Below are 14,659 nucleotides of genomic sequence, written 5' to 3'. Positions count from 1 at the left end.
AGAAAAGCTACGAGCGGATGGCGCTGCTGACGTGGTCGCTTGCCCCGGACTTCCAGATCATAGAGCCCTTCGAGAGGATACCGACAAGACCAGTCACCACCTGTGCTAAGAACCATGACTTACGATATTGTGTAGCCATCCGCACGTGGAGTGGGTGGTGACACAACCCACTGCCCTGCACAGCAAATCTAAAGGTCGTGTCAGTGCTCGGGATGACCAAGAGGCTGGCTGAAATCCAGGCCGTCAACGCCAGCTGTCACTGGAACAATTGCCACGCTGCCACGGCAGGACCAACACGACGAACGGTTCGTCCTAAATGACCCATGATCATGCGCAAGCTGGGCCTGAATGCAGCGGACTCAGCTGCTCATTAGTTGAACTCAACGGGTTCCTCAGCCAGCGTCTGCAGACATCCTGCAGGGAACGCCTTATCCCTGTCGTGTTGTGCATATCCCCGCTCCGCCTCGGTCACTGCTCCGGATAATGCGAACCGCAGCCTAATCACCGAGTATCGAGAAATTCGCACTTTGGCTTGGTCTCAGTGAAGGTGAGAAGTGCATGGCAATCTTGCTCACATCGACCGGGACAGACTTACGCCGTAGCATTGCGTGCCACCGCAAAAAATCATCTTCCATACCTGCTTGTGTACAATCCAGCCTGCATTTCACCATGCCGTTAATTGTGTCTGTCGAGGTTTGTTTCTACTCAACACCATGCTAGTTCCATGCCCGTTCATCACATTAAGCATTGATAGCTATGGATAAGCCACTTCATCGACATTTGTGCCGTTGGCCGGCTGCATTGAGGTAGAACTTACTTACCTCATGAACTATTCTCTCGCTGCCCAGTCTCATACTAGGCGCAGATGCCAAACAGGTGGAGGCCTTGTAGAGTCAGCAGTTGCAGCTTTGCAAGTGTCAAACACACACCTCATTCGTATGCAAACAGAGTTCTCCACGAATGATCTTCAATAGCGACAAGTGATTGAATTTATGGTCAACATACACACCAAACGTCATTGTTCTTCGTGCCTGCCAATTACCGAATGAAAAGCGTATAGATGCCTCGACGCAATCGTGTTCCATGTCTGGTCAGCTTTGTGGCTAGCTGGAGAACGCGCAATGTAAAGCTAACGTGCTAGGAGAAGCAGGCCTTCAAAGAGTGTGAATTTGTGCCTAACACCGCGACTTATGAGTTTGCAACATTCAGCTGCAGTGTGAAAGCCGCGCAGATAGCAGTTTGTAGCAACTCGTCTCTGCCAAAACCATTGGACTCAGAATGTGAATCGCTTTGAGGTGCGACACCATGTCACAAATCGACCATCCTCCTGGCATTCCAGTCAAGACCAGGACTCGAAAACTATCTCCTGTGTTCTGATCACCTCAAATGTCTATATAAGGGACGAACATTGCCCTCTCCAGACGTCTTTCATCATTAGCACCACCATTCAACCTTCAGAACAACAAGGTCTTCCTACTCATTACCTCAACACTAAACCAGAGTCCCAACTCACTCAAGCAAGATGGCCACCGCAGTAACCCGCTCTACTCCTGCTCCTGCACCCGCGATGATGGCACTCCAAGCCCCCCAGCTCGGCCTTGCCGACGACGAGCTCCTGGCCCTCTTCCGTCGCGTCACGATCAGTGGCTCCGCGGGCCACGACGTCTCAGAGACCCAGATCAAGAAGGCCTTCGAGCAGGAGGTCAGCCGGCCCCTGGGCCGTCAGGTGCTGGAGGCCTCGCTGCGGGACGCGCACGAGTGCTCCTGCTACCACTGGAACTACCACGACCGGATCCGGGGCAAAGTCGACATCAGCCGGGTCGACTTGAGCTTCGATCTGACCTCCCAGAGCATGGGGCAGTCGGTCCGGGGCGAGGTGGCGGGGTTCTTCCGGGTGAACCATGCTTACATCAAGTGAGTACCACCAGCATTGATTCTCTTGTGCAATGGACAGGCCCCGTCACATTTGTACTGTCTTGAGAATCTGAACATCACATCTCACAATGATTAGCGCAACCGTCTATTATGACGACCAGCAAACCCTTCAAGGAAACCAGAGCATCAAGGTCTACATGGATGCGAACGTGAGTATAGACCATACACATCAGGGAGAGGACTTTTGCTGACAGTCCGACTGACACAGAAATTCATCATCGACTTCTACCCCACCGACCAGGCGGAGAAGCCGATTGCCCGTATCGTGCAGACCAACTCTTCCTTCACCTTCCAGGGGACTTGCACTGGCGATTCCACCTGGTACACCAACTAGACTGGTGCTGCTGAGCTGTGTGTACCACAGCCATGATGTCGAGGGGAAGATGGGTCGCAGCCTGCGGATCGAGACATGAAGAATGGTTTTGCGCTTTATTTGCTTTTCTGCGTCTTTCGCGTTGATTGTTTTGCGGTAGCTAGATAGTTTGCGTTTAATTTGATGATTATGCATGATCTATGATTCGGTGAATGACCGTAATTGAACTCTATAACAGTAAAAGTGGTATCTCAAAGCATCCGACCGAGATAACGCCAAAACAGCCCCAATTTAAGGTAACGAACTCCCATCTATATCCACCAAAGGCATCTCCTTCTCCTCGCCCATCAACTGCCTCTCCCAAAGCCCAAAGTACCTCCCCCGCTCCTTCAACAACCCCTCATGCGTCCCCCTCTCCACAATCCTCCCCTCATGCAACACCACGATCAAATCCGCCCGCACCACCGTCGAAAGCCGATGCGCAATCACAAGCGTCGTGCGCTTCCTCTTCCTCCTCATCCCCATACCCTCGCCTCCACATCCACCCCCCATGTCCTCCGGAGCGTGCGAACCAAACAAAGCCCGCTGCACCACCCACTCCGTCTCCGTATCCACCGCACTCGTCGCCTCATCCAGCACTAGTACAGCGGGATCCTTCAGGAGCACCCTCGCGATCGCCAACCGCTGCACCTCCCCGCCGGACAGCTTGACCCCCTGCTCCCCGACCTTGGTGGCATAGCCCTTGGGGAAGGAGAGGATCTTCTCGTGGATGGCGGCGCTGCGACACGCGGCGTGAATCTCGGCCGCACTAGCGGAAGGCCGCGCGTACCGGAGGTTGTCGAGGATGGAGGTGTTGAAGAGCAGAGGGTTCTGGGGGACGACGCCTATGGTTTGCCGGAGAGAGGATTGCGTGAGGGAGCGGATGTCGTGGGCGTCGAGGGTGATGGTTCCCGCTGTGGGTGTTTGGGGCGGGTCGTAGGCGCGCAGGAGGAGCTTCGTGAGGCTGGATTTGCCGGCGCCGGTGGCGCCGACGAGGGCGATGGTTTGGCCCGGGGACGCGGTGAGGGTTATGTTCTGCAGGGTGGGGAGGTGGTGTTTGTCGGTGGCGTAGGCGAAGGTGACGTTGTTGAACTCGATGCGGCCTTCGACGGTCGACGGGTCGAGGGCGAGGGCGTCCGGCGCGTCGGTGACGGTGGGGTTGGTGCGAAGGAGGTCGAGGAGCCGCTCGGCGCCGACGAGCTCCGCGACAAGCCACCGGTAGTCCTTGGAGAGGTACTTGATGGGCCAGATCAGCGAGTCCCAGTACTGCACCAGGAACACGAAGTCGCCGGGCGAGGCGCGGCCGGCCTGCACCTCGCGCGCGACCAGGGTCGCTAGCAGGGCGAAGGTCGCCGGGAAGAAGGCCTCCGTCAGCGCGGTGGTGTAGGCGTCGCGCTGCGACCAGGCGCGCGTGGCCTGCAGATGGCGGTCGACGGCGGCCCCGAAGCGCGCCCGCTCGTGGTCGAACATGTTGAAGATGAAGACCGTCGGCCAGCCCTGGATGGCCTGGTGCAGGACGCGCGCCTCGGCGCGCTCGGCGCGGGTCTGTCGCCGCCGGTTGGCGACGTTCCAGTCGGCGGTGATGACTTCGACGGTCGTGAAGGCCAGCGTCGCGATGAGCATGCTCAGCGCCGCGGTGGAGGTAAACTTGCGGTACAGGAAGACGAATGCCACGCCCGTGTCGAGGATGGCGGGCGCGATCTCGAGCAGCGCCACCTCGACGAGGTTGGTCAGCGCCTCGCCTTGCTCCATCGCTTTCATCACCTCGGCCGAGTCGCGGTCCGAGTGGAAGTCCATGCCTAGGTCCATGACGTGGCCGAACGCCGTGGTTGTTAGTTGGCGGTAGGAGAACTGCTTGATCGGAATCTTCGCGAGGGAGAGGATCATCTCTACGCCCGACTGGCCGTGCAGGAGGTTGAGCGCGATGTAGACGCCCAGCTCTGTGGACGGCGACTCCCGGGCGAAGAGCTTGTCCGCGACAATGCCCAGCTGGCGCGGCACCAGGACGTTCAGCACGCGGTCGGCGATGAGGCAGAGGACGCAGACGAGGAGGCAGGCCTGCACCTTGCGATCCTTTCGGGGGATCAGGAACGGGAGGAAGACCTGGAAGTTCTGGATGTATGCTATCCAGCTGCCGGTCTTGCGGAGCTGGCTGGTGCGAGAATTGTCGGACTCGTCCTCGCCGTCGGAGGTCTCTGAATCGCTTTCATCTTCACTGCAGGAAGATTCGATGCCATCTGTCCGTGTCGTGCCGTAGGAGATCGGATTGTGTGCGGAATGGCCATTGGCTTCGCCCAGACACGGTATCACATCCTCCTCTTCCTCGCTCTTGAGGGGAGTTCGTTGTAAAAGGGTGTGGAATAGACAGTTCGCAAGCACGCCGCTAACAAAGAGTAATCGAATGGAATCCAGGACGATCAGAGTTCTGTGCACTGCTGGGCGATCCAGGTGAATGGCATCGAGAACCAGACCAGGAATGCCAAAGAGGAGGGCAATCACGCTGAGACCAGTAGCTTCTGTGACGAGAATATCCTTGCGGAGGCAGGTCGTAGCCCATGCCAACGCAGTGATGACTGCTGCGAAGATACGGTCGGGAGTTGGATCAAGTCCATGATGCTGTCGGGAGATAATGATCACTTCAGAGATGTAAGAAGCCGATATGCACTGGAATATAATCACGCGAAGAGCTCTTTTGCGTAAGATCGAAGGCTTGAGGTGCGTGTTGGAGTTGTAATGGAGGAGAAAAGATGCAAAGGCAAACAGCAGAGTGACGGTTGCGGTCACCACGTGCAGTGGTTGGGCGACTCTCTCGAGTGCCATTGTTGGGAAGTATAGCGCTGATGCTGACCATGATAGTGCGGCTCAAGAGCCTTTAAAAATAGAAGAACAGGATTTTCATAGATGGATGTACTGTGCAGTATATCTTTGCCTGAGATACTCAGACTCACCATGAGTCACGTCGAGTCAGAAGGAGATGAGGCTGTGGCAAGTGAATATTGTTGCTGCCTAGACTGTCCATGTAACAGTAAGAAAATTCTTCTCTAATATTATCTACTCCCCGGACTTTTGAACATAGACGGAGTGCCTAGAACATCGTGGCATACTGTACCATGCCATACATATATCGTACCATAGACTCATGAAACTTTTAATACTCCCTTCCCCATAAATATACAAAACGCTAATACACAGCAAGTGAGTGCGACTTTTAAGAAGCACCACCACGACCACCAACATTAGCCAGGGCCTTCTTCTGGTCCTCCGTCAACTGAGCCGTCGGCAGCGGGCGGGCGCCAGCAGCCGTGGGCGGAGGAAGGAAGCCGGTAGCAACGAGGTACGCCGCATACAAACCGACCAATTCCTCGGTGACACCAGCGCCAGCGGAGGCATCAATGCCGGACCAAGCGGCGTCGGCGCGCAAGGAGGCGGCAGCATTGACGTCGTCGAGTTCAGGAGCCTTGGTGTTGGACGGGAGGTCGGAGGTGACGAAATGGTAGAGAGGCATCCTGAGGCAACATTAGTAATTGTTCGGATGCAAAGCTTCAAGAAAAGAGAAGGGGATAGGTAATGACTTACAATGCGTGCTGAGACTCGGGATCATCGTGCTGGCCGTCATTGACGTACTGCTCCAAGGCCTTAGACCAGGGAACGTAATCGATCTGGGGCACTTCGTAGCCATAGAGCTGCAGGGCACCCAGAAATTGATTGAAGCGAAGGCGAGGGTGACCAGTGACTTGAGCCACGCCAATCGGGGTGCAAGGGGGCTGGAAGGCGGCCGCAATGACAACGCGAGCAACGTGGTCGACGGGCACCATGTTGACGGTATTGTTGATGTTGGGGCGGGCGGAGAGCTGAATACAGCCCTTGATCATGCGAATGAGGAAGTCGTCAGTGTTGGTAGTTCCGGTCTGGGAGTCACCAAGGACGTAACCAGGACGCACGACGGTACCCTTGAGACCGCGGCGACCAGCTTCCCGCACGAGATATTCGCCTGCCCACTTGCTCTGACCATAGCCGGTTCCAAGGCCGACGCTGCTACCCTCGAGGTCGTCCGCCTCGCTAATACCAGCTCCGCCCTCGGCAACGATCCGCTCAGATTCCAAGACATAGTGGTCGCTGTCGAGGGTACTGGTCGAACTGACGAAGGAGAATTGCTTGGGCTTGCCGCTGGCGCAGAGCTTGAGAGCGTCAATGGTACCCAGCACATTGGCCGGCTTGAGGGTGGAGTAGGGGTACACCCAATGGACCAGAGCACCGTTGTGAATGACAGCATCCACACGCTGGGTCAGGTCCTCCCAAAGAGCGTCGGAGAATCCGAACCGCGGCTCGCCCAGGTTACCGCACACGCACTGAAGCCGGCTAGTCCAGGCTTCATCCCAGAAACCGTACGCCTGGCAAGTAGAGCGAATGCGGCCGAGCGCCTGCTCGTCTGTCTTGCCGCGCACCAAAGTCACAACCTTCGCTTGCGGTGACTTGCGGGTCAAGAGATCCCGGAGGATATGAGCACCCAAGAAACCAGTGGCACCCGTGAGGAAAATGGTGGGCTCAGATGCAAGAATAGGCTCGGTGCGAGTAGGGAACGAAGCGGGCAGAGTCTCTGCCAACTTGCGGGCATCCTTCGAGTATTCGTCATCGAGCTCAGCAGGAGCTGCGGGCTCTGCAGCAGCGGTCTTACGCTCGTCGTTGCTAGCGAACGACTCCAGGTTCAGCAGACGGTCGATCTCGGCAGCGAAGCCCCTGAGGGTAGGGCTGCGGAAAATGGAATTCATGCTGACGTCAATCTCGCGCCACTTGCGTCGGACGTCGAAGAACATCTGCTGAGCCAAGATACTGTGACCTCCCAAATCGAAGAACGAGTCATCGGGGCTAATCATACGAGCGGTCACATTAGGAATGCGCTGGCCCCAGATTGAGGCCACGGCCTGCTCCGTCTCGCTGAGGGCTTGCGCCACCGAGGACTTGCGCCGAGGAGCGGCGGCACTAAGCTCTGCAGTATCAGGGAAGGGCAATGCGGGCTTGTCGATCTTGCCATTGGGGTTGAGAGGCATACGCTTGAGGGGGATGAAGACGGTCGGCACAGCGTAGCTAGCAAGCTTGCTGCGAAGATGGTCTCGAATGTCGTCACGCAGGGGGCGGAATCGTCTGAGCATGCCAACCATGCCTTCAGCGGACTCATCGTCCTCAAGACCCTTCTGCTGCAGCCATGATGCCCACTTACTCATGTCGGGAACGAAATAGCTGACCAAGGTGCGCTCCTCGAACTTGTCACGACGCACCAAAGTAACGTTTTCTCTGACAAGCGGGTGGCGAGACAAATGAGTGTCAATTTCGCCCAGTTCGATACGGAATCCACGGATCTTGACCTGATCGTCTGCACGTCCAGAACATTCGACCTCGCCGGTGGGGGTGTAACGGCCGAGATCTCCGCTGCGATATAATCGATCTCTTGGGCCAAAGTAGAACTCCCTCCAGGGCTCATTTGAGCCCTGTGCTTCGGCCTTGTCCTTCTCCGTCCAGGTTTGAGGGTCCACGAACCAGTTGGTCAGGAACTTCTTTTCGTTCAACTCCGGAGAGCCAAGGTAGCCCTCTGCAAGACCACCAGCGCGGACATAGATCTCACCCACTTCACCGATGGCGCAAATGCGGTTGGGCTCGAAGCGGTTGACAACCAGCATCTGAACATCGAGCATACCCCGTCCAGCTGGAATGACATCCTTCATGGTATCCAGATAGCCTTCGTCGCTCGAGTAGCTAGGAATTTCAAAGTAACTGACCGCACGCTGCGTCTCGGTCGTGCCATACATGTTGACAATGTTGACATTCGGAGCCAATCCTTGAAGGGAGCGGCAGTCTCTCTTAATGAGGATATCACCCACGAAGAAAGCATGGTGAAGCTCGGGGAATTGAGCTGAGGCACCGCCCACCAGAATCTGACCCATGGCAGGTGTAAGGTGAGTGACAGTAGCGCCGTACTCGCGCATCCATTCGGCGAGCTTCTCATTCTGGATATCCTCGCGAGCAGGAACAAGCAATTGAGCACCCAAGAAGAGAGGGGTAAAGATATCTCTCTGGATCGGATCGTGAGCAATACCGCTCAGCATCGTGAAACGATCGTTAGGGTTGAGCTTGAAAGTCTCCGACATCCACGGGAAGTAGTATGCCAGGGAGAAATGACGACCTCGGACACCCTTGGGCCTGCCCTCGGAGCCGGAGGTGAACGACAAGGTAGGGGTAGAATCCGGACCGACCACGACGCCGACAGATTGAGCCTTCAGAGACACTTGTTTGGCCAGCACATCCTGTCCATTGACCAAGCCACCTTCAAGGGTTCCGTCGTCGCGGAGAGCAAGCGCGGGAACCTCAGTACGAAGCTGCAAATTCTTGTCAATGAATGAGCGGACCTCATCAGACAGCTCACCGGCATCCTTGGTAGCCTTCTCGATGTTGATCAATGCACGAGGACGAGCGACATCCAGGTAGATGCACTGTCTTTCCGGAGGATATGCTGGATCAATGACGGAGAAGGTTGCGCCGGCCTTGAGGATACCCATCACAGCAACCACGAGATCGACACCACGGTAGGCGTAAACCATGACAACCTCGCCCCTCTCAACACCAGCCTGAACCAAGTGATGACCCAGAATGTTAGACGCCTCGTTGATTTGTCTGTATGTAAACTCCCTGTGAGGGGATCGCTCCGACTTGGTCTCGACCACACAAAGCTTGTCGGGATGCTTCTCCGCATTCGCGGCGAAAATCTCATGGATGGCACCACGGAACTTGGACCAGTTCAGATCAGAGGTGGGATCGGGAAGCAATGCCTGCTGATCCTCGGTCATGAAATCAATACGGCCGATGGCCTGTTCCGGGTTGCTGGTCGCATTCTCCACGAGCTTGGCGAGCTGCTTCAATATGGTGGAGATTCTCGCACTGGAGAATAATCTCTGGTTGTAGTAGGCTCCCAACTCGGCCTGAGATGTTGAGTCATCCGAGGCAAGGGCTGGAGCAATGTTGAGGACAAGATCGGTGGTCTCGAAGGTGTTGGCGGGATAGTCTTGGGAGGCAGCGGGTGCGTCATAGGCAGCGAAGCGGAAGAGGGTAGGGGAGCGCTCGGAGCCAGACTTCTCTTGGATGTAGTTTCTTAAGCTGCCCAAAGGTACGATTTCGGAAGCTCCTTCTTCGAAAGCCTACATAAAACAAGATGAGAATGGGAGGGGACAAGTTTCGTGAACAGAAGACTAGACTATACCTTCTTGACCTTAGCATAGAGTTGGAGGAACGTCTCCGAAGCCTCAATTGGGACTCTGAGAACGAAAGGTCGGCCATCATCGCTGGAACTGGTGCCGATGGCGATGTCCTCATCGCCGGTCAGACGGGCAACGAGAACAACGAAAGCAGTTAGGAAGACAGTAAAACTTGAGGAGGAACCGGAGATCTTCTCGAGGGCTGATTGAGAGCCCTGGGACAGCTTAATTGACTCAAAGGCTTCAATTGCTCTCTTGGGAAGCTCCTGCTTGTGGTTGTCGGGATAATCTCTTGTGAGGGGGGAGACAGTAAGATTCTGTAGTCGTTGAGCCCATCGCTCAAGACGCTCCTGTAAGGAGACTGATTCAGCACCCATGATTGCAGTCCAAGTCAATGATTGCAGTCAGGATGGTTGGTGGTGGGGGGGGGAGGGGAAAGAAATGAAGTTTAGTAGTTTATCGATGGGCGAGAGGCGATGAGTCAAGAGGGGCAGGCGAATAAGTGCCGATGTCGGCAGCTTCTCTTTGGGTCCCCACACTGCATACTTACTCGAATGCCTGAGGCTGCGATAGAGTTTCACCGCCTTCGGCGGGGCCCAGCCACATACTCGTACTTACCAGTACCCATATGGCCTAGCCACAAAAAGAGCCTGGAACGCCTGTAAAAATGGACGGGAGCGGACCCTGAACCGTCTTTACCGCATGCAGCGTAGTACTCAGCTGTAGTTGATCCGTGCCCCGGTTTGGGGCTTTCCTTATCCTTGGAAACTCCAGGCTCCAGGTTGAGCTCCAGGGCTGCATCGTTGCGCTCAGGTACTGACTTCACACTACTCACTGTACATACCATTCTGAGGGCAAGAACATGATTCCGTTGACCATGGCTTGAAATCTGACTTGACTTGTTGTCGTGACGTCTTCCTACTTTTCCACTCTTTGCTATTATCCACTCCACCCCTAAAAGTGCTGCTGTTCGTATTCGCATCCAGATAGGCCGAAGAAGAGCCCATCATCTTGTCGCACCGCCTTCACTTTTTTCTCACCTCCTATACTCGAACGACTTCTTCTTCTTCTCGACGCTTCGTTCGAGACGGTGTCATCCCTATGTCAACATGATTCCTCATCGGAGCACGGCTCTTCTGACCATTATTGTTTTTGTCGCTCTTCTATTGATAATCTTCTCCTCCTCCCCAGCTACCAATTCAGCAGTCTCCGGCCCGGCCAGATTTGTTCCTCATCCGAAGCTTCCCTCTTTCAACGACTTGCACCTGCCATCCTTCCGTCCCACCGCTCATACTCCCCCCGAGCCTCAGCCGAATAGCACGAGTGGAGAAACCAGCTGGTTTAGCGATTGGTCATGGATCAATCCTTTTTCGTCCTCCATCACGCTCGACGAGAATCGATCCGTGCTTCCCCCCTTGAGGGACAGACCGTTCATTTACACATATTACGAGCCGAACAAGGGCAATGACGTGGAGGAGAATAATGCTGATGCTCAGCTTCTTCTCGCATGGCGCAGAGCTTGGTATGCTCAAGGATTCCGTCCCGTGATCCTTGGGCGGGGGGAAGCCATGAACAACCAATTCTACGAGCTGGTCCAGCACGTGAAGTTCAAACCAGAACTCGAAAGCGAGATCTTTAAATGGCTTGCTTGGGGACACATGGGCGATGGCTTGCTTGCGGATTGGCATTGTTTCCCCATGGCTAGGTATGACGACGCGCTCTTGTCGTCCCTGCGCCGTGGTTCCGATCCAGCTTTTATCACCCGCTTCGATCGTCTTGGGGGCGCCCTTTATTCTGGGGAGAAATCATTGATCAACGAGGTGATCAAGCAGGCTCTGAACAAAGTTGATGAGACGTCTACCTCCCTAGTGGGGTTGGCCTCGACCGACCTCTTCAAGGTGGACGGAGCTAATTCGCTGGCTTTGTACGACTCCTCAACCATCACTAGCCATTACCCAACGATCGCCGAGAAGATAGTGTCGTCTCCGACTGCAGGACGACTGGCATTGGCAGAGTTGATTAACTCGCATCTGCACAATACTTTCCAGAATGCCTTCCCAGCAGGTATTGCCATCTTGAAGCCGTTTCCGAAGCACACAACGGCTCTTGTTGAGCCTGCTTTGCGTCTTGCGAAGGCCCTCGTGCAATGCCCGAGCTCTCCTGTACCGCAGTCATGCCCGCCCAACTTACCGAAGTGCCACCCGTGTGATCCGGCGAAGCCAATGCAATTGAGCCAACCGGCCACCTACAGGAACACGACTCGAGTGTTTACCGTCGGGACACTTCCTCACCCTTTTACATTGATTAGTCTGCAGCAGGATTCCACCGACGTGAGCATCCGCCACATCCGGCGCGAGACGGATCGGGATGTATGGTTGACTGAAGTCACCAAAGACCAGTTGGGTCTTGAAATCGGCGGGTTGCCCAGATCTACGGTGTTTAAAAGGGCCGTTGCTGATGATGCCGTCGTTGGAACCTCGCTATGGATGACTGTTGAATCGTTACCCTCTCATGCCGGTCAATCCCTTCCGACTGAGCTGCTGGATGAATTTGAGTGGCAATTTGGCTTCAAGATCCCTCGAGACGGCAAGGTGGACGCCAAGAATGAAGACGAGAAGAAGGAATCTGTGCAACATGCCACTCCGAGTGAGCAGGGAGTTCCAAAGGAATATGAGATTATTCAACAGGCTCGCGAAATCATCAAGGCTCAAAAGCCCAACAACCGACCCAACCCCAAGGCTGCTGCAGAAGCCTGGAACCTGGCGGACTCGGAAGTCTGGCGCTTTGTGAGAGCATACCGGTACGTACTACGCAGCATTGGAAGCCGAGGATCCTGAGCTAATCATAGGGTCTTCTACAGGGCTCGTAGCGTGGTTGAACGCAAGAAGTGGGAGGAAGACGAGAAAGACTTTGTTGGTGCTCAGCTCAAACAGTAGGATGAGTCAGTGCGCGTAACTGATATCCAGTATTACTTGCATTACCATAGACACGCATGGCATAAGAATCATAATACCTATTTATTTTCAGGCATATTTTAGAGATATGCAATGATTTCTAATGATAAAACTTATCCTCTGCCTCAGTCAAGCTATCCTATCTGGCTGTTGTGGTCTGCCCCTGCAGTTGCTGGTCAGACGCCCTAGTCCTGGAAGAACTTATGCATGTTTACTTAGCGTTCCAAGCGACACACCCCCTCCCTGTTCCCCTAGCTATCAATGGCACAGTATGAATCCATTCTGACAACAACATAGAAAAACCATTGTGACTGATTGGCTATGTTACTGCAGCATGCCTATCAATGTCCTGCCAATACACTCCTCCCAAGGAACTTGGAATGGGTGAATTATTAGCGCCCTACCTGCGATGTACTGGGAAGGACCGCCGGTGAGAAAGCGCTCTGTTCTATATCTTCTGATTGATAATCATCTAACTGCTATCTGCATAGTCTTGATACGCCTGCGTTTCCACTCGCACTCCAGGGCCCAGAAAAGCTGTCACGTACCACCCCATACCTATTTCATGTGACATTACAGCGTCTAGACAAGGACAGCAAGACTTGTCTCTTCTCATGGAATCCGCAGGTGCATGGCTTTCTTGCCGATGGCGGATTTATTCTTCTTCATCATACCGCGCAAGACGAATTGAGGCCAGTCGAGCTCCCTGGATGCAATGCACTTCCTCCACTAGAGCTTTGGCGCTCTTATCCTCTCAATGAACATGAACCTGGTGGAATTCAGCAGTTTTACGACGTCTTCCCCGAGCGTCTTCTCCCACGCCTACAAACTGGAGAACGATATGTACTTTTCTGGCCTGGGCCAAATTATACCTCATGGTGTCTGACCGACGGTACAAGTTTTTATGGCTATATTCCCCCTGCAAAGACCGCCCTCGTCTTGCCAGGCGGCCTATTTCTGTCCTTCACGGTCGAGGATGACGGGGACAAGCCGATGGCGCCAGCGCCATTGTTCGGGTGAGATTCAGTTTTCCCTGCCTGCCTTCTTCCCCGTGCTCTCTTCTAATATTTTGCGTGAACCTCTTCTTTGACATTCCATGGTTGCTGGATCTCAGTCCCTAGTAGGCGAACGTGCTAATATCTCCCATTCTCAGAGCGGAAGAACCCCGTCCCACACTAATCGCAAGAATCGAATGCCATCCCCAGGGCCAGGTTGCCTTGAAGGATGACCTTGTGACTGCGACGCTGCATGTCACTTACGAACGGACCGGTGATGGCAGTGGTAGACCAATTACCTTCAACACTACGAGTCTAAGCCCCAAGCTCTGGGTATGGCGCGATCGGTGGGTAGATATGGAAGGCTTCAGTTGCGGTTGGGGTAGCAATACCTTCTGTGATGATCCGGATATTCAAGTCTCGCCCGGCAGCGATGACAGCTTTGACTGTCTGCATCCGGGCGAAACCTGGTCCAACACCTTTCGATACCCATTGATTACGGATATTGAGAGCAGCGATGGTGGAGTGGCTGAAGCCGGGGAACTGATACGGTGTCTCTTCAAAGGAATCGAGCTTGTTTGGTGGGCTTGGGGAACTCGAGAGGATCATCTGGCGACTGTGGTCACAGTCCCAGCCACCGGAAGCAGGATTGTGCTGGAGCCTAGGCAGAATCCTGTCATTATCGTTCCTGCCGCGGCTCCAGTTGACTTGAAGTTGGTATAAAATGAAACAACAAATAGAAGTCTAAATCAAATAGAACAATCAAAATTATACCCTCAGAGATTCTACTCGAGTGTTTAGCAGACTTGAGATACCTCAATTGGGTGAGCAGATAGACGGCCCGGGGGGCATCAAAACAGTTCATCTTTACAATAGTACCTACCAAGTGCTATTCAGTCTTCATAACTTCTGTTATAGAGCATTGACTGACTTATCTCTTCCCAAGCTTTGCCATACTAATTTCAGGGTTGCTACAACCGACAACGGTTCCACCATTTCAGTATGGCTTCTTACACTCGTCAATGGATCAAGCGTGAAAAGAACACATCTTGGCAATGCCTTGCAGACAGAGAACCAACAAAACCTACTAATATCAGCTTCACGCTCACAAGAGACCAAAGGATGCAGCGATACAATCCACCTAAGAACATTAAACTCCCTCGGATTGCTCTTCAACAG

At 54.3% G+C, this 14,659-nt stretch overlaps 5 protein-coding genes across 5 annotated transcripts; 3 read left to right on the top strand and 2 right to left on the bottom strand.

The window, feature by feature from the left end:
- The first annotated feature begins 1,181 nt into the window (after positions 1 to 1,181).
- BO72DRAFT_9309 (uncharacterized protein) lies at positions 1,182 to 2,404 on the top strand. The gene is made up of 3 exons (XM_040950812.1): positions 1,182 to 1,914; positions 2,012 to 2,084; positions 2,144 to 2,404. Exons 1-3 carry the CDS (start codon positions 1,523 to 1,525, stop codon positions 2,267 to 2,269), a joined length of 591 nt encoding a protein of 196 aa, XP_040806761.1. The 5' UTR covers positions 1,182 to 1,522; the 3' UTR covers positions 2,270 to 2,404.
- Positions 2,405 to 2,539: 135 nt separating this feature from the next.
- On the bottom strand, positions 2,540 to 5,107 carry BO72DRAFT_366376 (ABC transporter ATP-binding protein; the record flags this gene model as incomplete). The annotated part of the gene is made up of 2 exons (XM_040940788.1): positions 2,540 to 2,759; positions 2,826 to 5,107. The coding sequence occupies 2 exons, from the start codon at positions 5,105 to 5,107 to the stop codon at positions 2,540 to 2,542; spliced, it is 2,502 nt and encodes an 833-aa protein (XP_040806760.1).
- A 565-nt stretch (positions 5,108 to 5,672) lies between these two features.
- Positions 5,673 to 9,983, bottom strand: aarA (L-aminoadipate-semialdehyde dehydrogenase). Its single transcript, XM_040942650.1, has 2 exons — positions 9,537 to 9,983; positions 5,673 to 9,474 (listed from the first exon to the last, which is right to left on the bottom strand). Exons 1-2 carry the CDS (start codon positions 9,906 to 9,908, stop codon positions 5,860 to 5,862), a joined length of 3,987 nt encoding a protein of 1,328 aa, XP_040806759.1. The 5' UTR covers positions 9,909 to 9,983; the 3' UTR covers positions 5,673 to 5,859.
- Positions 9,984 to 10,312: 329 nt separating this feature from the next.
- Positions 10,313 to 12,558, top strand: BO72DRAFT_394103 (uncharacterized protein). Its single transcript, XM_040941961.1, has 2 exons — positions 10,313 to 12,331; positions 12,392 to 12,558. Exons 1-2 carry the CDS (start codon positions 10,641 to 10,643, stop codon positions 12,465 to 12,467), a joined length of 1,767 nt encoding a protein of 588 aa, XP_040806758.1. The 5' UTR covers positions 10,313 to 10,640; the 3' UTR covers positions 12,468 to 12,558.
- Positions 12,559 to 12,865: 307 nt separating this feature from the next.
- On the top strand, positions 12,866 to 14,203 carry BO72DRAFT_366387 (uncharacterized protein; the record flags this gene model as incomplete). Its single annotated transcript, XM_040940789.1, has 3 exons — positions 12,866 to 12,915; positions 12,977 to 13,501; positions 13,639 to 14,203. 3 exons carry the CDS (start codon positions 12,866 to 12,868, stop codon positions 14,201 to 14,203), a joined length of 1,140 nt encoding a protein of 379 aa, XP_040806757.1.
- Between the last annotated feature and the right edge of the window lie 456 nt (positions 14,204 to 14,659).

The sequence above is a fragment of the Aspergillus fijiensis genome (genome assembly GCF_003184825.1).
Source record: "Aspergillus fijiensis CBS 313.89 unplaced genomic scaffold BO72scaffold_1, whole genome shotgun sequence".
NCBI classification, from domain to species: domain Eukaryota; kingdom Fungi; phylum Ascomycota; class Eurotiomycetes; order Eurotiales; family Aspergillaceae; genus Aspergillus; species Aspergillus fijiensis.
This window is presented reverse-complemented; position numbering and strand designations above follow the sequence as displayed.